Source organism: Nannobrachium achirus, assembly GCF_963921795.1.
Source record: "Nannobrachium achirus genome assembly, chromosome: 20".
Lineage (NCBI taxonomy): Eukaryota > Metazoa > Chordata > Actinopteri > Myctophiformes > Myctophidae > Nannobrachium > Nannobrachium achirus.
Window position 1 is genome coordinate 23177100 of NC_137827.1, and position 22239 is coordinate 23199338.

At 41.0% G+C, this 22239-nt stretch overlaps 2 protein-coding genes across 3 annotated transcripts in view; one reads left to right on the forward strand and one right to left on the reverse strand.

Annotated features, from left to right (window-relative positions):
• Positions 1–771: 771 nt before the first annotated feature.
• tdrd9 (tudor domain containing 9) lies at positions 772–19657 on the forward strand (the record flags this gene model as incomplete). Its single annotated transcript, XM_080750915.1, has 35 exons — positions 772–902; positions 3805–3890; positions 4206–4270; positions 4368–4589; positions 5207–5329; positions 5757–5837; positions 5915–6079; positions 6209–6309; positions 7260–7379; positions 7903–7987; positions 8087–8144; positions 8248–8352; positions 8592–8689; positions 9067–9198; positions 9628–9790; positions 10146–10209; positions 11019–11082; positions 11177–11221; positions 11621–11674; positions 12521–12637; positions 12950–13057; positions 13440–13540; positions 13639–13815; positions 14483–14594; positions 15509–15724; positions 15960–16049; positions 16262–16507; positions 16707–16868; positions 17608–17678; positions 18141–18250; positions 18346–18442; positions 18649–18787; positions 18881–18999; positions 19128–19200; positions 19335–19657. The coding sequence occupies 35 exons, from the start codon at positions 772–774 to the stop codon at positions 19431–19433; spliced, it is 3999 nt and encodes a 1332-aa protein (XP_080607041.1). The 3' UTR covers positions 19434–19657.
• Positions 19658–20417: 760 nt separating this feature from the next.
• Positions 20418–22239, reverse strand: part of rtn1a (reticulon 1a) — a 28939-nt gene continuing 27117 nt past the window's right edge. For both annotated transcript variants that reach the window (XM_080750175.1, XM_080750176.1), the window contains 2 exons: positions 21226–21284; positions 20418–21051 (listed from right to left, as the gene is read on the reverse strand). In XM_080750175.1, coding sequence (XP_080606301.1) covers positions 21009–21051; positions 21226–21284 — 102 coding nt within the window. In that variant the 3' untranslated portion in view covers positions 20418–21008. The remainder of the gene's footprint in view (positions 21052–21225; positions 21285–22239) is intronic.

Consider the following 22239-nt stretch of genomic DNA (forward strand, 5'->3'; position numbering starts at 1 on the left):
TGTACACGTGTAGATCAAATGTTGGGTGCTAAAAATCTAACATCTAGCATAATACATAGCTGGCATTTCCAGCTAGGAAAGAAGTGTTTGTGTTGCCAAGTGTGCTTATTATAAGCGGCTTTTACCTGTAAATATTGGTGGTTGAGTTTTTTTTGGGGGGCTTTTCTAAATAGTGTAGTTGCTTATATTTGGGCTTGTTTCCTAATGCACTAATAGGTCTACAAGTGGTTCTGAAACATTCTCATTTCAAAGATCCCCATTAATATATATATGTCTGTGGACCCCCATCTGGAATTATTTTGTACCAAGGACGTGGACCCCCTTACATAAAAATCTAAAAAATATTCAAAAGATATTTCAAAGGAAATTCAAGATGGTTTTAAAAATATCAGATCTACAAGCGCACAATGTGTTGTGAGCTTGTCGAATTGATTGAATACTTTATTATAAGTTTGCATAAGAAAAGGTACAGGACAGTAGGCTACAGTTCATTGATACAACAGCTTTCTTGTGGTCAGTGGTCTTTATCCTTTTGAGTTGACTTGTTTGCATTGGGGTCCTGTCTGACCTTGGTACTCAACTGGTTCTTTTGGCCTTCGTAGACTTGGCCGCTTGTTTCTCCTGCGAAATCTGGCAACACTTTTGGTAGTGCGTTACGTGCGCAGTCGTAATTGCTGCTGAGCACTCCACGTGTGTGAATCTGACAGCCCTGGCTGCGTGCCGTCATTCAGAGGAAGGCCTTCAAACAAAAGTTCACATTTTTCGGCCAAAATGAAGAAAACAATCACTGCAGATCAGATAAAAGAGTGGTTCACGTTAGGTAACCAATTCGCTAACATCAGAATCACAGATGAAGCCACAAGAGACAAGTTAGACGAACCCTCGCCACCGAACAAGGACAGGTGAGTTGACGCCATTGTGTTTCCTTTTATCTGTGCACCAATCACTCAAACATGAGTAGGCCTCCGCCTTTACGAATATCTGCATTTGGAATAAAAACCTGAAACACTTGTGTTACTTTTCATGTAGGCCTCGCCTAACCGTGTGTTATAATCAGTGGTGGAGGAAAAAGTACTCACAAACGTATTGATGGTGTCAAAATGTACTTAAAAGTATCAAAAGTAAAAGTACTCATTATGCAGAATGTCCCATTTCAAGTTTTCAAATGTACAACAAGCTTTTGAAAATGGCAGATCTACAAGCAGCGAGGCATTGTGAGCTTGTAGATCGGCTAGTTTCAAATGGATATAGGCAGGGTTTGTTGACGTTGTACAAATACCTCAAAATACATTATTTAAGTAAATGTACTTAAATTACTTTACACCACAGATTACAACGTCCATGTAGTTAAGCAGTAGAGAAGGGTACTAGGCAGGTTAAGACAGCAAATTGTTAATGTTTGTCCAGTGTCTCTTGGTTAACTGATGGGCGACATTTTCAACGAAATTACATTATAAATTTGACTACAGTATATTGAACCAATTGGCTTTAATAGGAGCACTATGGGTCACAATAACAAACAGGGAAAAGATAAAAAAAATTGTTAAAAAGAAACTTGAGTATTAAAATGATTTTATGCAGGAAAATCGGCTGACTAGTGGGCCAGAATGAAAGGTTATTACTAGTCAAAGGTGTTATGGTATGTATGCTCAGTAAAAAAAAAGAAAAATCAGATATAGACCTACTGTAAATACATTTTATAATATCCATCTATCTTCATCCGGAGTCAGGACGAGACATCCCTACCAGGATATCGTGGACGGGGTAAATGTTGGTATTAGTATCAGAACAACTCCCCATAATGGTACCGTAATGAGGAATTTGGTGGTAGTACAGTGTTTCTCAAACCTTCACATCTTAAAGGGCCACTTCACCTCTGGGACAACTAGATCTTATTTTATTGTTGTTTGGGACACGATCAACACAATCCTGACTGAGACATTTTTTGTATTCAATCTGTTTTGAGATATTTTAGTATTTCAGCTGTGCTAGTGATGCATTTTGCATCATATGATGCATTTTGCATCATCATGCTGCATCATATGATGCAAAACGCATCACTAGCACAGATTGAACACAAAAAATAACTCAGGATTGTGTTGATTGTGTCCCAAACAACAATAAAATAAGATCTGGTTGTACCAGAGGTGAAGTGGCCCTTTAAGGTCTCCGCTTAACTCTGACAGTGTATAAATGGAACCCAATGGCATTTGTATACTGTTAAAGTTACAGACTTGTTAGCCCTGAATACATGACTATCATATGTATATGATAGTCATGTATTCAGGGCTACAGACTAACTTGTATGGGTCCATTTAGATCCCTCTAAAGGAACCCACAGAGTCCCTGGAATCCACTTTGAGAACAACTGGGGTATAGGGCTGTCACGATATGACATTTTACATGACGATTAATTGTCACTCAAATAATTGCGATTAACGATTTAATTGTGTTTTTGTCGTTGATAATTACATTTCTGTTTGGCTTTTAGGCTTTGAAGTTGCACGGCAGATAAGACACATGACCTAAATATACAAAGAAATAATGGACATATTTGACAACTTTCTACTTAATAAATTACATTGATAGTGGAAATAGCCGATCTACAAGCTCACAACGCGTCGCGATTCGACGCGTTGTGAGCTTGTAGGTCTGCTATTTCCACTATTTTTTACTTTAAAAAAAATAATAAAAATGAAACATTTTCGACATTCACGATTATGACGATTATGAAAAATAATCACGATTATGTAAAATAATTGCGATCAGACGATTATGTAATAATTGTGACAGCCCTACTGGGGTAGTAGTTAAGGTCCCCAATCACATAGCCACTGAATGAACTGCAGCGCCGCATGGCATGTCCAGAGATGGTTGGGATCTCCTCCCGAGCGTTGTGTACGCGGTTGGGAACAGTTGATGTAACAAAGCCCTGTTTCATTTGATAGTGGTTGGTCCAAGCCTCCAGTGGTTGGACTTCCCCCTCCTCTTCCTCACACTGGTCTTTGTTCAGGAAGTCTCTCAGCACCTGCTTGAAGACATGCTCCATCTCCCATTGCAGAACATTGTTTGTAGCAAGCACTTCACGGAATCTGAGGAAGAAATTAAGCTTTAATATTTAATATTCATTGGTTGGATTAACTGTTGGACTGACAATGACTGATACCAACACTAAATAAAACATATTTAATATATTTTCTAACAAAAGGGTGGCAATAGCGTTGACACGTTGTGAGCTTGGAGATGTGCTATTTTCACTTTCTGAAATATTTAAAACATTTATGAAACCTTAACATGGAAACGATTATGACGATTGTGAATATCTCTGATAATTGCGATTATGTAATAATTCTAATGGGCTAACATGCAAGCTCCCTTTCCCCTTTTGGCTCTTGTGCATACTGTCAGCTATGGTGTTGGGTGATTGTTATGACCTGGAAAGCACAGCGGCTGTGTGCACGGGTGGGATCTGAGCACACAGGCACTCGATGTGGTGTATAGCTCTGATGTAGGGATGGGACGATATGAAAATTTCATTTCACGATTTCTGTGACGTGAGCTTGTATGTCTGCTGTTAAACCCGGAAGTTTGGTCCCGATGGTCTCCAGTAAACTCCCGCGGAAACTTGTGGATATACACACACACACACACACACACACACACACACACACGCACACACACGTGTATATGGATAAACTTGTATTTTCTCCTTTTAGTTTTGATCCAGAGCACTTCTTTATGGGGCTAATCATTGGTAATTTAATCTTGAACACCCATTTTACTCTTAATTTCCTTGTTTGTCAGGCAATCAGATGGACCTGCTGATCCGACCAGCCAAAAGAATGAGGTAGACAGAGGACTGAAGACTAAGCAATCACAGCCTCAGCAGAGTGAGTACTGGAATCCCTCTAGCTTTTTCTAAAGAGCAGAGACATTAGGCATTATTATTTTATCTTGTATTATGTGGGGTGGCACTGGTTCTGTAGGTAGAGTGGCCCTCTGAGTTCCTGGTTAGATGGCTTCCCAAATGCTCCTAATGAGCAGGTTGATACCTTGCATGGTTACGTCTGTCATTGTTGTGAATGTTAAGTGCATTGCGAAATCATTTTGCTTAAAGGCACTATAGAAATGGTGAATCCGTATAATTAAAACCAACAATTATCGTATTTATTTTGTTTATGGGATGCTCAAATCTGAATGTGCAGGTACCCCGACTCCACTGGCCAGCTATAAGTATCCTAGCTTACCCATAACCAAAAACAGACAAGAGGTAAAGATTTTCCCTTCTGTCATACACATTTTCATCTATTCAACATGGTTGAAGTATTCTCTGTGATGCAAACTTTTTTGTCTGTGTGTGTTTCCAGCTTGTCTCTCTGATAGAGAACAATTCTGTGGTGATCATCCGTGGAGCCACAGGCAGTGGCAAGACCACCCAGCTACCCCAGTTCATCTTGGATCACTATAGTGAAAAGAATGCCACGTGTAACATTGTGGTCACCCAGCCGCGCAAAATCGGCGCCACTAGCATCGCCCGATGGGTTGCTAAAGAACGCAAATGCACCCTGGGTAGCCTGGTGGGCTATCAGGTCGGTGCAAACTCTTAGTGGACATGTTATAGGCCTATGTAGTTCACAAATACAACCACACATATGGGCACTTGGACCTACAGTACATATATTATATTTTGTTCAAATTATCAACCTAATGTCACTGCTCAGACATTGCTGTGTATTTTTCATTCATGCCTTAGAAGAGACTGTGTAAGGGAGTCTGAAAGAGGGGTTGTTGGATAGACTATTTTCCTGTGTATGAACCTACATTGTGTGTAGATTTTAATCAGTTACACCAATATATTGGTTGAATATCTCATTTGGATTCTTACATTGTTGGCTGGGAGACTGGCAGAACTATTGACCTTAATATTGTCGATCAGTAAGATCCATAGATAGACTTATGTTAGATTATTACAATAAAAGCTGTCCAACCATATGTTCATTGCAAGTGTGAGCACAGTGGCGTTTTTTCTTGTAACTTTAAGACGGGACAGTCAAGTTGTTCAGACACAGTGAGTCTACTATATGTTGAAGCCTAAAACTGTTACTAGGAGCAAAAAGTATCCTGGACTTGCAGCCTTTCAGCTCCTTTCTTTTTAGCAGCTTGCATTTTTGCTGCCGGTAACACTTTGTTTCCATCACTGTTTTAGGTCGGCCTGGAGAAGATGGCTACTGAACACACCCGGCTCATCTACATGACTACAGGAGTGCTGCTGCAGAAATTGGTTGGAGCCAAGACCCTCACTGAGTACTCTCACATCTTCATAGATGAGGTACATAAACACAATGATAAAGAGAAACTTGAATGCATTTTGTCTGCACATTTAAATTCATCTTGATTTTAGCCTAGATTCCCCAACATTAGGTTGTCCCCCCCTCTCTAGGCACAGAGAAACTGATCTCTAAATCACTCTTTTAGCACTTAAAAGTAGATTTGATTAAAGCATTGGTTCTCAAAGTGGCATCTGGGGACCCCACGGGTCCTTGGGGAGGTTCTGGGGCGTACCACCCGGTACCTAGCTAAATGTGTTGATACAGCATCACAATCATTTTAACCACATCCATTTCTATCTTGGCTATTCAAAAATGGCAGATAAACACACAGGACCACACTTCGTGCCACACTGCAAGCTTTTACATCTGCTATTTTTGAAAAAAAGAGAACCGCTGCCCTAAAGATAATTCCCCACTCTGTTCCAGGTTCATGAGCGGACTGAGGAGATGGACTTCCTCCTCCTGGTTGTGCGAAAGCTTCTTCGCTCAAACTCCCGATACATCAAGGTACACTTGTGGTCCAACTTTTTCCTCCCCGTAGGCTTCAACCAGTATCACTTAACATCTATTGTGTTTTACCCCAGGTCATCCTGATGTCAGCCACCATCAACTGCGGACTATTTGCAGAGTACTTTGCCACCCCAATTCGTGGCCAAATGAGCCCAGCCTACGTGTTTGAATTGGAGGGGGTGCCCTATGGCATCGAAGAGTACTACCTTGATGACCTTCACAGCCTGATTCCATTTAGGGTAAGGTAGTAATTTGCTGGTACTGCTGTTAACCACATGAAAAAATTGGGGACCTAGTACAAACCCCTGGAGATAACGGCCAATGTTTCATATGTGGTTTCATAAATAATTTGTGTGTGTGTGTGACAGTTGGAGGCACAGTCGTTTGAACCTGGCATTTCAGTGGACATGTACAATGTTGTTGTCAGCCTCATCCAGAGTTTTGACGAGATGGAGGCCAAAGACCAGAGGTAATAAAGAAAGACATTTCTCAGTTCCAATTTACATGCCTGTATCCTTGAATAACTATCTATTGATTAATTGCTAGGGGTTTAATGATATTGTAACTGAATCGAAAAATTTGCAACAATCTACTACAGTATATCGATATGCAAACAGCAAAAATCGTTCGGTTTGGCTTTGTATCGTTTTACAATGCAAATAATTGGTATCCAATCGTTTTGCAATGCAAATAATTGATTGTATGGAAACTAAGTATTTGTGCCTTGTATTTAGCAATTAATTAAGAAGTAAAATGAAAAAGAGGGTTCTAATTAATATTCCATTCTATATAGCTACTCTTCATATTACACATGATAAACGTGTGTAATTTCTGTGTTCATGTCATGGTGCGGGTTTGTCCATATGGGTTGAAATATAAAGTCCATGTATTTGCTAAAGAATTACAGGGTTCAGTTATTTATATCCATAATACAGAAATATATTATTATATAGAAATTTTGAATTTTTATATTAAAAAAACCTGTGCTATAATTTATTTGCTAAATAGTTACTATATCGATTTTAAATCATCGAATCGTTTCGCCATGAATTTACCAATATCGTCCATGTATGGTATTGTGATGCGTATCGTATCGCTATTAAATGTATCGTTACATCCCTATCAATTACTGATCCGTCGTACCTTTGCAGCCAGTGCTGTATGAGTCCCTAATTACTCAAGGATATTTAAAAGGTGGAAGTCATTTCAGTTATTTGACGCTGAGGAACATACACAACACAATGGCTCGTTCGTCTGGCTCTGTACAAGAGCCTGATATCTGTATGGTCCTGTGTTACTTAATCAAGATTTTGTATTCTACACCAGAGGTACAGTAATGACTTTGGCTTTGTTCGCCCAACACCTGTCTTTAATGCACTGTGTTGTTGTGTGTCTGTATTTGTGTGTGTGTGAGAACAGTAAGGAAGGGAAGGAGGGTAACATGACTGTACCAGAGAGGGGTAGTGTGCTGGTTTTCCTCCCTGGCCTAAGAGAGATCCAGTACATGCAGGAGGCTCTGTCCAAGCTTGTGCGCAAAAGGTAATCTGTGTGCAAAAAATGGGGGAGAGATGATTTGAGGGAATTAAAAGTCCAATTCCACCCTTTCCATAGTGTGGTTTAAATCCTAAAAAATAATAATCTCTGTTCAATCAATGTACTGTACATGTCAAGTATTGTTATCCCCCATAAAACATCCCAAAACGAGCTAATGGGTGCAGCAAAATCATAAACGAAAATAGGGTCTTGCAACTCACTTTTAATGCTCCAAACTTTATTCAGCAGCAGAAATAAAAACAATGTTTTTGATCTTAGTGTTCTTCGGTTGAAGAAGTGTCCCTGCATACTACCTCATTGTATAATGTTGTATTTAGTGAGGCTCAGATTGGTGTTTGACATGTGCACTGTGCAAAGTGAACAATGGGATTTTCACAGCTAAGGTTCAAAAACACAAATTGACCACTCAACAAAGAAAAAAAAAAGACATGGGGAGTGGGAATATAAAACAGTGTGTCTGTTTGTTTATACATGTTGTGGTCAATGCACTGTACACCTGTATATTCAGACTGCAGGTGTACCCCCTGCACTCCTCTGTGACTCTGGAGGAACAGAACGGCGTGTTTCTGGTCCCTGTCCCTGGATATAGGAAGGTAACTGCATTTTCAGCTTATTCTGCCTCAGGCTGTGAACGATGAGCTGTTTATTGCTTATGTACAATTAATACACTGATAAACTGTTCATCTCCACAGATCATCCTCTCCACCAACATCGCAGAGAGCTCCGTTACGGTTCCCGATGTAAAATACGGTAACTGCTTTTGCGCCTCTACTCTTGTCACTTCTGTTTTCCTTTTAAGTTTTACTCATCAACCCTCTTCTTCTATCTTCTGTGGTGTTCATCCGTTTTGCAGTGGTTGATTTCTGCCTGGCTCGTCATTTGGTCTGTGACAGAGAGACCAATTACCAATCCCTACGACTCACCTGGGCATCAAAGACCAACTCTAACCAGCGGCGAGGTACAACATGCAATTATATAAAACGTTACAGCCGTGTTTAGTAGAATAAAAGTACAGAAAACATAGCTAAAATGTAGGCTCATATGATGTGAAATGCAACATTGGCACTTCATTTGGATGCCTTGTCATGGACAAATGGTACAGTAACATTGCCCATAGTGCAATAGCATGAGTGTTCTCTACAGGAGTGGTACCTAGTACAACAGTGTATTTTCACGTATTTTCTCTGTCCCTACCAGGCAGGGCAGGGCGAGTCTCTAAGGGTTATTGCTATCGGCTGGTTACCAAGGACTTCTGGAAGAACGAGATCCAAGACAACATGATCCCTGAGATGCTGGTAAATTATTCTTACTTTTGTTCTAGAGCAAAGAGCCTATGAAAAACCAGTGTGGGATTTATGAAACAAGCAGTCTTTTGTGCTCCAGGTGTACTGGTCTCAAGTTGAATACCTAAGTGCGTGATAATGTTTGAGATTAGAAACAACAAATATTCAAAATAAACATTTCAATCAATCAGTCAACCAATTTGCAAAAAATGGAAACTTTGCAACACCATTAAAAAAGGGCAGACTTGAAGTCAGTATGTCGGTCTATGAACCGCTTAAGCCCTACAGTACATTTTACATTTTGCCATTTTCTTTGGTGATAGGTTTGGTTTGTTATTTACCCAAGCTCTGATCCCTGTTCCCCACCCCTTTGTTTACCCTTCTCCCAGCTGGCTCCCCTGGCCACCATCATGCTGAAGGTGAAGCTGTTAGACATGGGAGAGCCCCGCACCCTGCTCTCAACAGCCCTCTCTCCCCCCAACCTCACCGACATCGTGAGGACCGTACTCCAGCTCAAAGAGGTCCTGAAAGCACACAGATCTACGGCTCTCCCCAGAACATGAACGTCAATCTGACTGCTAGTAGTTGAACAATATGTGCTGTAGTGATGAGGGCCATGTAGTTGTGTTGCCAGATGACCATCCTGCTTTGTCACTGTGCATTAGAGACGCTGATGTATGTGTAAAGTGCTGTGTCAGGAGCTCTGCGTCAGCCTGCATTAGCACTGTCAGAGTTGTGAATTGGTTAGGTGACGAATTATAGGGCAATGCTGTCAGTGAGAGAGGGGGAAGATGTATAATTAAGTCACTAACAGAATTCCTTTTTTCTCCTTTTTATGAATAATTGTATAAATAAATGGATCTTAAAACACTGCAAAAATATAAGAACATTTAAAGGATGTGTTTAATTATCAATGTGCACATTGTCATATTGTATGTGTGTGTCTGTAGATGGGTGCGCTGTCTTCAAAGAAAGATGACAAAGGTCAAAATGAAGATGGTGAGTTGACCTTCGTGGGCCGGGTGCTGGCTCACCTCCCCTTGTGCCTCCACCTGGGGAAGATGATCGTGCTAGGTCACGTCTTTGGCTGCCTGGAGGAGACCCTTATCGTAGGTATGTCTGCCATTGTACAACAGAAAACGGCAGGTTACCAAGTCCATTCTCTACTTAAGCCTATAGTGAATAGGGGTTGACCTGGGTTTGCCCCGGGATGTCTGTTCAGCAGGGAGGGGGAATGGGAGAGACTGCCATCGTGAAACTCCTTGCTGTCTGGTGAAAAGGTGTATTAAAGGGATACACTTGTGTTGGGGGCTGTGACAAGGACCACATTTCCTGAAATGTTATTGCATTCAAGGAAAATTCTTAATTGCTGACATTTAGTGCACTGTTAGGAGATACTGTATGTTTATGTGCATGTGTTTGCATCTACCGTATGTGTGTGAGCTAACATCCCTTTCATCTATCTTAGCTGCGTCGCTGTCTCTGAAGAGCTTCTTTGCTATGCCCTCCCTTCAGCAGTTGGCTGGATACAGGTGAGACCAGCCATACCAGCTGTACTCATTGTGTTATTTCAATTCTCCATGTACTGGTTTTACATCAAGCATAATGGTCTCCATAAAAACTCTTAACTGAGTTGGTGCCTAACCTCATATTAAACAGCGATAAATAATACATAAAAAACATCATCTCTCGTCAATGGCATTGAGGGCTTATTATTTGGTAGGTCCCTTTTACTGACAACAGAGGCTTTATTCTACATGTGAATTACATCAATACTTATGTACCCCATGTTTGCATGTCAAACTAAAAAGACTTAACTCAAGGTTGTACTTTGTTACATCTTGTGTACAGGACAGGTACATAAGAGAAAAACATATTTTTGTTCAGCTTCCTTCCTGCAGAGTGTTTTCCTTCTCATTGGAACGCTTATCTAACCAAGGATACAGCACCCACTTGAACTTTTAGATTTTAACTTTTTTAACACATTATGAGTGCCCAAGACACGACCAAATATTTTATTGATTTTACTGGCTCTCTATGAGGGAACCGGGCTTCCCGGTCACGTGATCTCTCGTTGCAATTCGGGAATTGGAGTGTTTCTCTTCAGCCGTGGGTGCCTCGTACAGTAAGCTACACGCCAACACGTGTTGGTGTGTCGTGGGCATCCAATGTGTTTAAGGTACCTTTCAGGTTTTGTCTCCATAGAGTCTTTGTGACAAATAAGTGTATTTTTAAAGTAAATACAGCCTTTGTTAACCCTGGCAAGAAAAACATCACGTCATGTGATCTATGTGACAATTTTCTATTTATTCTTTTAATCTGTTGAATGTTTTGCTTTCAGGAGCAAGCTGGCCTTCGCACACAGCACCCCGAGTGATCTGATCGCTTTTGTCAATGCTTTCAAGGTAATATCTTAAAATCATCAGCTTTGCTTTGAAGTGTATTATTGCACATATTTCCATATAATTCCTTTATTTTGTTCCCCTGTCTCACTTTTAGGCATGGTACACAGCCAAAAGCAAAGGACAACTGAGACACCCGAAGGTGAGTGAAACTTGAGCTCTCCACATCTGCAAAGCGGTGCTAACGGGCACGTAGCGTGCAGCCATCATGTTTTAATAAGTAGTGCACTTAGCTTGAGAGTAAGCATATTATTAAGTTGATATGGGAAATCAATACAGATGTCTCTTGGAGGACATGAGGAGATATTAGGCTACAGGAGGAGTACGTGAATTTTTACCAGCAACACAGCATCTGGACAACCCGTTCAATCCAAATTCAACACTAACACTTATCATCAAAGCATTTGCATGACTGGTGCTTAGCTTTGAGCTTGTTCACAATATTCCCTCAAGCTGTTGATTTTCTGTTGATCCCAGTGAATTTTCAGTAAACTTCTTTTTTTTCTTTATTTCCTTTTTTGTACCTGCGGTGTCTTCCTAGGATGAACTGGACTGGGGGAAAGAGAACTGCATTCAGATCAAGAGAATCAAAGAGGTATGCAGAATTTCCCAGTATCTTGATAATGTGGTCATATAAAGGAGGAAATTGCCTTGTGAAGAGATGAAATAATAAACAAAGAGGAAATAATTATATCATCCTGCCACTTCAGAAGATTGTCAGCATTGAACTGCTTTTACATTATACAGGTTGATGGACTATACAGCTATAAGGACATGACAAGCTTTCATATGGATGCTGGGATTCTTTCTGCCTGGTGTCATTGAGTTTAGAATATTACTTTGACATTTTGGTGTGGATAAGATGCTACCCAAACCTTAACTGGCATTAGAAACATTGCTTATTTAAACAGCTAAACTGTCAAATGTGATATTGTGAAATAAACAGTTAATATTTCAATCTGTGGATTGACTTGTTTTATCTTAACTCATTTTCTTTTTTTCTTTTTCAAAAATCAGAATGCATTTGAGCACCCCTGTCAACTAAGTATATTGAAAGTGTATTATACAGTAGGGTTTATGTAGTTAAAATCCAAGAGGCTGACAAACCTGAACTTCTCATACAGGGTAGAGCCTGATGGCTGTGATTGCAAAGGCCCAGTTAGTACCGTTGGTCACCGGGACCTACTGTAGGTACAACCAGTAAAACTGTTTCTGAGGATATCAGGTTGTGCACTTGCACATTAGGGGTTAAAAGCTTAAAATGGTACTGTAGCTTGGTGCCAGGCAATGAAGAGCTTTGAAACGTAATAATAAAATATTAAAATGTGTTCTAAAATGGACAGGCAGCTAGTGAAGCACAGTGAAGAGTGGAGTGATGAGCTGGTATGTTTTTGAATGAGTTACACATGTAGCACCTCCTCACCAGTGAATCATTCTACAGGTGGCAGAGCTCTTTGACGACCTGAAGAAACGTGTGGCCCAGTTCAACATGGTTGTGCCTGATAGTCCAATGCCCATGGACTACACCAGCCTGAACAAACAGAAGTTCATCCTGCAGGTTAGACTCACACCAGGATTTTTTATATTCATGGAGTGCCTCAATAAGAATTTACTTTGTGATCTCAGGTCAAAAGCAGAATTTTCACATCCTATTACTGCTACTTTTGGTTTGTAGTCTTTTGATAATGAGTTACAAACATGGTTAGTGACAGATCTCCTCACACAATTTGCATTTTTAACATAATAAAAGTACAAAAAGTTAGAGATTTTCCTATCATTGCAACTAAATAAGACCTGTCGGTAATTTCGACCAACTAAAGTATCTGTGTATTAGCTGAATTCCTTAATTTGTCTCTTCTGTCTGTTTTAGGTGGTCATCGCTGGAGCCTACTTCCCCAATTACTTTACTCAGGGAGACATGGATGAACAGCTGACATCCAGAGAGATGTGTGGCTATAACCCCAAAACGGCAGTGATGGTATGATATTCAGGGTTTATGATGAACTTCTAAGTCTTATTCTTCTTTGGGGGGGGGAGTTGTTGTCTTCTGAACTGATAACCTGAAGAACCAAAATAAAAAAAGGGGGGGGGTTATGTTGTGATGAATCATCCTTAATGGCAGTAGAATAATCAACTTTTAATGTTACATATTAAGACAGAAGGAATAGGTCAACATGCTGATGGCTGTTTCTTGTTTTTGCATTGTATTAATGTTGTGTAAGTAGTTAATGGTTCAACCCACTGCACTGATATTTCATAATGTGTAAGTAGCGAATGGGTCAGCCTACTGACGGTAATCTGTTTTAACGTGCAAGTTGTGAATGGGTCAACCCATTGATGGTCTGTGTGTTTGGCCTCAGGTGAGAAACCTCCCTCAGTACAGCTTTCTGTACTACAAGCAGCTGCAGTCACTGTTCCGTCAGTGTGGCCAGGTCAAGGCCATATCTTTCGAAAGTTCCAGGTAACTTTGAACTCAAATTGCAATTTTAGAGAGAATGCTACAGAAGGGACCGCCTCATCACGCTTTACAATTGTTTGTGCGCCTCTGTGTGTCTTCAGAGCATACGTGGAGTTCCACAGGACGTCCAGGGGCTCTGGGGTGCTGCCTGAAGTGACGCTGGCCCTGTTCCTGAACCTCCAGAGCCTACCCTTGGACCTGCTGGTCTACCTGAGTGATGACATTGAAGACCGTGCCCACGCCCTGGGGAAAACCATCGCTCACATGAAATACACACGGTAGGGAACATCCAACCTTTTTGCCTTTTAACCACATGAATCCCAGCATCCCTACTCTCGGCAAGTCATAATGGGTGAACAGTTGGTCAAAAATAGCAGATTGCTTGTAGATTTGGTGTAGAGAGAGGAAAGGAGTCGTCCAAGTACTGAACCCGTTCAATGAAGTATAAGTGAGTGAAGGTCAACAAGAACTACAGTTTTGGAAAGTAACTGCCACACACAAACACTCATCCTTGACCTGGGACTAGGTGTTGATATAACCTGACATCATAGTACTCTAGGTGACCCTCCACCGCTCTCAACTACATGAAGGATTATTTTAGACAGAGGCATCTCCTGTCAGTCCTATCAGGCCGTGTCATGGTGTTGCACAAACCCAAGAAAGCAGATGAGCGAAACAGAGTTCCTGTTTTTACACAAAAACAAAGAAGAAAAATATATATTTATTTTACTCAATAGGTTCCCAGATTGCTCAAAGGTATAAATTCAGGTGCTCAAATTGGGGATCCAGGTTAAGTATAGGGTAGGATAGGATATGATATAAAAAGTTATTCATGGAAGACCCCCAAAAAAAAGGATATCTTGGAAAATGTAATAAATGGAATCAATTTTCTTAAAACTGACCTGACACTCCTCTCCCCTCCCCTGGCTGTGTTTTGCTGTGCAGGGTGAACGTGGATCTCCAGACCCACTCTGTGAGCCTGATGGGAGTGCTGAGCAGCAACATTGACCCAAAGAAGCTGCCTCCTAACCCCATGTTTGTGGTCAACATTACAGAGGTCAGTCCCCTTAACAGATTTATTATCACCATCAGCAGAGTTAGCCGGAGGTTATGTCTGTTCTGTTCACAAAGTTACTCTAAAGGGATGTGCAGATTTTCAGCATGGACCATTCGGCGACAGCTCTGGAAACTCGGTTTGAGTTTACAGTGCAGGACAGGTAGAACAGTCAAAGGTTATGGTAAAAGGATGACACAAAAATCCCCAGGGACTTGTTGGTTGTCGTTGTGGACCTTGGTACTCAATTTAAACTGAACATATTAAACCGACAATGCAAAACAAAATATACTACAAAACAAAGGAATAAAGCTACATAGAATCAATGATTTAAACTGTGTTCACTTGTATTTTTATGATTTTTATGCATTTTATGAAAGGATTTCAAGGTCCTTAAATCCTTGTACTCTGCTACCACCCAGTGGTGTAGGTATGCATCTACTGAATGCAGTCTTTCTGGCATTTGCTTGGATGGTTCTGTGTGTGATATTGATACTGCTGGGAGATTATAACCAGAATATTCAAAATGATGTCATCACATTACATTATTAGGTTGCTGTATTGCTGACTCAGTAAGTGCCCGTTATAAAACTGCCAAAGGATAAAGAACAATTCTGAATTGCCTGAGAAAAAAAACAACTTTCCTCAATGACTTTGTCCTTATTACATGAGTAGCTGTCATAAGATCACCTTTAAGGGAAAACACATCGGATAAATTATGAAACCTTGAGCCAAAATGCTAATTTCAGTTACATTTTAATATTTTCTGCAGTGTCAAAACCTGAAGGTTAAACCGGTTGCATGTGCTTTAACTCTTAAATGAATTAAATCACAGCAGTGCATGTCAAATCAATCCTCTGAAAGCCTATGAACCACACAGGATTCATCCTCTTTAATTTGGGTGATTGTCCGTCCAGGTGGTGGAGGTGGGTCACTTCTGGGGCTTCCAGGCGGACGAGGCCAGCATGGAGAAGCAGCGCCATCTGACAAAAGAGATTAACATGCGTGAGCAGCATCCGGTCACTGTGTCCCTCTACCCCAACCTTCTGTGCCTGGCTCCCTACTCGGAGAGTGATGAGCAAAGCATGTACTACCGCGCCAAGATCCTGCATATGCGCGGCAGCTCTGTGGAGGTTGGTATGGCTTACAACAAGTGTCCACTAAAATGTATTCATTGGACGTGACATTATTTGTTGACAGTGATGATGTCTTTTTGTAGGCTAAAAGGCCAGAGCTTATGTCCTGCATGAATGAAAAAAGCTTTGACAAGCTCTTTCCCTTAATAACTTCATATGCAAGTTTTAGCTATGCAAACTTTAGCACTGTGTTGGTGTTGTATCAGTGTAAAGTCTCTAATGTTTTGTACAGGTGTTCTTTGTGGACTTTGGCAATACCACAGTGGTGGCCTGCAGCAGCCTTAGAGAACTTCCTGCAGACCTCATGTCAACCCCATTTCAGGTATAAGTCACTAGGTTTATTTAAAACAAAAAAAGACAGATGCTTGGGTTAACCTAAAGTGCCTCTGACAATCTACCGGTAACTTAAATCAGCCATTGCTGTGTACAGTATGTGTTTTGCATTATGTTCAAAGAAGAGACTGAAAATCTTAAAATGTCAGATATTAGATATCAAATGTTATGTCCACCATACTATGTTAATTACTTTTTCAGGCGAAGGAGTTCCACATCGCCGGCATGCAGCCTTCAGCCCAGTCCATGATCCTGGGCGACCACTGGAGTAGCCGAGCCCGTGACCGCTTCATCACTCTGGTGAAAGGCCGCTCTCTCATCGTGACGCTCTACTCCGTCCTGCACGGCGTAATGCGCGTGGACCTGCTCTCAGACAACACCAGCGTGGCCGACATCATGGTGAAGGAAGGACACGCCATCAAGGCAGAGGAGAGCTATGACTCCACGGTAACGTGACTGACTCAGTTTAAAAGTGTGACATTTGAGGAAAACATCATATCGATCTTTCAGGGGTCTGTAAAGCCTGATTAATACTTTGACATACGACAGTGTCACAGATGTTATAGATTGTTACGATGGTAAGCACAAGACGAGAAAGCCAAACAAATTCTATCCTCACAGTCTGGTGTATGTTATGTGTCTGTAGCAAAACCATGAGGTACTATTGGCCATGTACAAGGACATGAAGGAAGGCACCTTTGCCCAAAACTCCGCCAGCAGTTCCTGGAAGGACCGCAACAAGGAGGAGACGGATCTCATTGACAACCTGCTGACCCATTTCTCCAGGAGCAACCAGTGCCAAGCCAAGGTAAGACACAGTGGTCTTCTTAAATGTCTTTCTGGGTGACTCTGACTCACCAGTCACCACATGTTAGGCATCATCCCTCCATTGGTTTATTGACCAGCAGGGGGAGCCATTTTGGGTTTCAGTTTACAGTTTAGGCATTTAGCAGATGCTTTTAATCCAAAGCGATTTACAATAAGCAGGTAATACATCAATATAATAAACAAGATAATATGTCAGTACATCAACAACAATACAACAAATGCTTATTCCAGTTTTAATTGTGTAGAGTAAAGTAAGATCCACACCCATTCTGTCTGGTAGTCCAGACAATAACAGTGGAGTCAGACCTGTTGAATCTCAACAAGTAGAATAGGGTTGATGTTTATTTGTTTTCCACAGCCAATGCAAGTTCAAGGGCGAAGGCGATTTGGTCACTAATGCTGTTTTGAATAACATATTATGGAACCAACGTAAATAGTAAAGCTTTTCTTACAGAAGGCTTTATAAGCTGCTTGCTGCATTTAGGAATTTTCACAAGTAATTTAGTAATTAATTTGGAATTCAGCCAGACCCCATTCAGAACTGGTCTGCCTGAATCTCCGGGTACTGCACTAAGGAACGGCATGCACAAGTCAATGCAAAGAAAAATCACAGATGTCACCTGTGATTGATGAATTCTGCACTAGTTTGAATAAATAACTGTATATAAGACTGATTTATTGTTCTTTAAATTCCATTGCCTTCCCTTCAAATGCCCCAGGTTCGCGTGAATGGACCGTCCAGTCCATACGTATCCACCTTCCACAGCATGAGTCTAGTCACGCACTATCTGTGAGTAAACCATTTGTGCAGATGTCACGCTTTGTCATACGATGGTGTCAAACTAAAATGGTATAACTACAATGCATTGTGAGCTATTGTTTCAAACATTCGGTAGATTTGAAAATGTTTTCAATCACCCTTTTTCTTTTTAACATTTTTGTCAATGGCCACAATAGTGAGGTTATAAGTGGTTCAAGTTTACTCATTTGCTTCAATATGCAAGACTGTCATACTCACTTACATACTTCGTAATTGTTCGAGGGTCCAGAAATTCGTTAGATTTTTGTTACCATTTATCAATTCACTTTTATAGTCATGCAGCGTCTGGTCCGACACCAGAAACCGAACTATATGATTAACATCTGTATGGTGTTGCATGCTATATTTAAGCACAAATTAATTGATCAGACAAATTCTGAGGTGACAGATGTATGATGGCCACACTGATGAAATGTGTGCTCCACCACCCAGGTCAGCTTCCATACAGAAGAACAGCATCAACTCTGCGGCACTGAACCCCAATCCTCAGAGCAAACACATGCGGATGCTGATAGCTGGAACTGTGGCAGTTAGCTCTTCAGGTACAACACGGATCAAAGCCACAAGTGACTGAATCCATAAATGGACATTACGTTTTACGGTCTGTGTGTGTGTATGTATGTCTGTCTCTTCGCAGGTTACCGTATTCTGCTAAACGACACCACCCTCATGCCTGACATACCCGGGCTCCCAGCACTTGTCACCATGCTCTTCACCCCTGTCATGGAACTGCGGTCAGTCAGACACAGATTTGTTTGATCATGTTTTGGTTATTTTTAGTTTTCATTTGTATTTTCAACACTTGGGAGTTGCATCTGTTCTATATAAATGAAGTCTGCTTGACTATTTAGTAATGCTGAATTCATGGAAGGCTGTTGAAATGTGTCCCCCCACTTGATTAATATATTCTCTTATAATGTTCTGTCTGCTTATTTTTTAGCACCAACAAGGAGAGGACCTGCTACACCGGCGCCCTCTGTGGCCTGGGGTGGAACAGTCAGACTCAAGAGGCCATCATACCTGACCACGATATGGAGCTGGCCTTTGACGTCAAGTTCGATGTGGACGACATCACCGAGGTATCAGTCGTCGACTTGTTTACGACAGAAAGCGCCCTACAGTTCACAGAATGTAAATTAAATGTGTACGTCTGTTTTTCCCCCCCCGCTCAGATCAACGCCTTGCGAGCAGCCATCAACTGTCTTGCGTGTGAGGGGCCCAGCGGCCCTCTGCACCTGGGTCCCGACAGGATCAGCCGACTGCAGGACGACTCTCGAGATCGCCTTATCAGGTCTTTATATACACACACACACACACACACACACACACAGATGTACACAGAACGAAACACCAGTTATTTCACATCTGCAGACAATGCAACTGAGCAGTCTTTTATAGCCCATTTAATTTGTTATACAGACTGTTTGCCAAGTCACCTTCCAGAGAGCAGATCATTCCAGTGATCTATGAGAACCCAGGGAAATGGAACCAGGTACAGTAAATGAGGCCTCACACATCCACAGTACACCTGTTAATTTGTCCCGTTTTCTCATATTCCGTTTGTACCACGCCGCTTGTTGTGTCTTCTAATGCGTGTTAACTCTGTATGTGTGCGTGTCTGTGTAGGTGGACCCCTCTCTGAGGATGGATATTGTTCAGGCGGAGGGTGTGAAGCGCAAAGGTGTTCTCTTCCAGCTGCATCCAGTGACTCTCCTGAACAACTGACCGATCACGTTTTCATCATACCTTTCTATGTTGCTTTTAAGTTTTATTCAACCAAAGTGGACTCACACCCAAGTTTTGTTAAACCAAAGTGGACTCACACCCTTGCATGTTGCTCTTTTAAGTTTTGTTAAGATTTTTTTTGTTGTTTAATAAGGTGCAGTGATTTCTGCTTGGTTTGTACTGTAGCTAGTTGTAGCAGTGCCTCAGTTGTGAGCCAATAAAAATGCTTTTGAGTGTTTGTAACAGATGAGACTCGTCAATCACAGTCTGCACTTAAACATAGGAACAGTCTCAATAGTGACCTGTGAGCTAAGCTAAATGTGTCACCTCAACAAGCGCACACCAAACGAAAGGGGTTTCAATGCCAGAAGCAGTTTGTTTGTATTTATAGTACATCATTTCAACTCCCTGCATGGTTTACCCAGCGTAGTGTACACACCATGTATCACCAGAAGGCATGAACAAATCAAAATTAGCCTCTGACAGTATACAGTACATGGACTGATCTTCCCAGTCTAATTGACTCAAAGTGAAGCAAACCCCTCTTTAAGTAAGGTGTCTGAGATGACGTTATACATCAAGGTACATTTATTTTTCTTATTCTTGTAATTAAATACATACTGTAAGTAAGTGCAAATAGTTAGAGTCCAGGGTCTAAGAACTACATTGAGTATAGTTGAACATAGTACAAAGTTGGACAGTTATTCAAACAAGCTAATATCACCAGATACCACTTGTCTTCATAGTAGTCGATCAACAGTACCTAAAACATGAGCTTGTGTATAGTTCCTTATGGTTATACAAAAGCAAAAAACCCTACGATTACCACACCTAAGACGCATATTGTCAAATTATTTTGTGCTTGAAAACACCCAAAAGAAAACCATTTGATTTTTATATATATATCGACATATACTGAGAGAAGCCCCACCAGCTACCCAGAAACGTGAAGCAGTATTAAACATTGGCAGCAGAGCAACTCGGTAACTCTGTGGGCATTTTGCGTTATTTATTCATTTTTTATTTTTTTGTGCCAAACCTTACAGTTTGCTGTAAGCGCTGCAAAACAAAACGAAACAATGTAGCGTGATAAAAACTGCACGAAAGATATCAAATATTTACTCAAGGCTTGACTTCATCATGCACTTCATAACAAGCAACACAAAAGAAAAACAAAGTATCGTTTCTTTTTTTTTGTACTGCGTTGTGTACTTGTCTACCTATGATCTTGTACATGTTATTAGCTGTGTGTGTTAGTGTGTTAACCGCTATAGACAGGTTGGGTGAGGGCTTCTCTCCAGTGGTTGGTTTTAGAGAACACCAAGATGACACGGCACTATTCCCCCACACACACACAGATGACAGGGCTTCCCCAACAGCAAGCAACCTGTCTGCGCTGGACTGGACTGTTAAGCCAAATGTATACTTTCTCATAACTGTGTCGCTCGCCGGAAATGACTGACTTTCGAGCTAGCGCGTTATAACGCATTGATAGCTTGAAAATCTGTTATTTATGGCGAGTGACGGAGTCGTGATGAAGTAAGTATTAGGCTTTAACATAATGGTGAGACGGGGTTACTCCTCCTTTCGCTTGGCACCAGGAATCTTCGCCTGGATCCTGCAAAAGGCCACCAGGCATTAATATACCACAGTCAAAGCAGGAGTCATATCTGTCAAGTAAGTTGTGGTTTGTTTTACAGTGTAATTCACACATTCTGTTTTTGTCCTTAATGATGGTGTTTGGACTTGCAACAAAAGCTTGCCTGCACATGAATGAAAAGCAAATACTCACTTCCCCACCACTGAGTTGACCTGGGTCCGTATTAGTCCAACGTATTGATCAATCTGCGCCTGAAAATGGAAGGTTGCACAGAGTTTGACTAAATGTTTATTACTGGAGTTAACCCATTTAAAGGACAACTTTGGTTTTTTACAACAAGTGTTCATATTTTAGATTGTAATTAGAGAAACGAAAATTGTGTTAAAATGTTTTCATTTACCACTTTCTATTGTTTTAGCAATTTTAGTATTTTGATTTCAGTGTTTGGGGGCATGCGTACAAGTGGCTAAATATGTCTTTAGACACAATAAGCCAGCAATTTCTTTGTTACTATTTACACCAGCCCCCATAAGTCACATCATGAAAGATTAAGGTGCATCTTGGGAATGGGCTTATTGTGTCTAAAATACAGATTTAGCCACTTGCATGCATGCCCGCAACCTGGAGGCATGCATGCAAATCAAAATTGTTAAAATCACTAAAATGATAGAAAGAAGTAACTGAAAACATTTTAAAGGCTCTTTTCCACCGGCAGCGATAACGATAACGATTTAAAAAAAGTGGGTTTTCAATTGAAGTGGATCGGCAGCATCCACCCAACACCGATAAAGACAACGATAGCCGACAACTACATCGTTAGGATCAACAACGATGTGGTTAAGATCACAGTGACATGGAACTGGGTCTCTGACAAACAGCTTGCGATGCGCTCTGCGCGAGCGGCTGTTAATTGGTGCCTCTTCACATTGATGTCCGATAACTTTATCGGACATCAATGTGAAGGCATAATTATCGCTGTGATATTTTATGGCTATTGTCATCGTTATCGCTGCCGGTGGAAAAGGGCCTTAGCACTCATCTTTTCTTTTCTCTAATATTTTCTCTAAAATATGAACCCTTGTTGTAAAAAAACAAAGTTGTCCTTTAACCTTGGCATCCCAATTTTGGTTGTCATTAGGTGAACATTTCCTAAATCTTAAACACATTTTCAAACATTTAATATCATTTAAAAAATAGATCTACAAG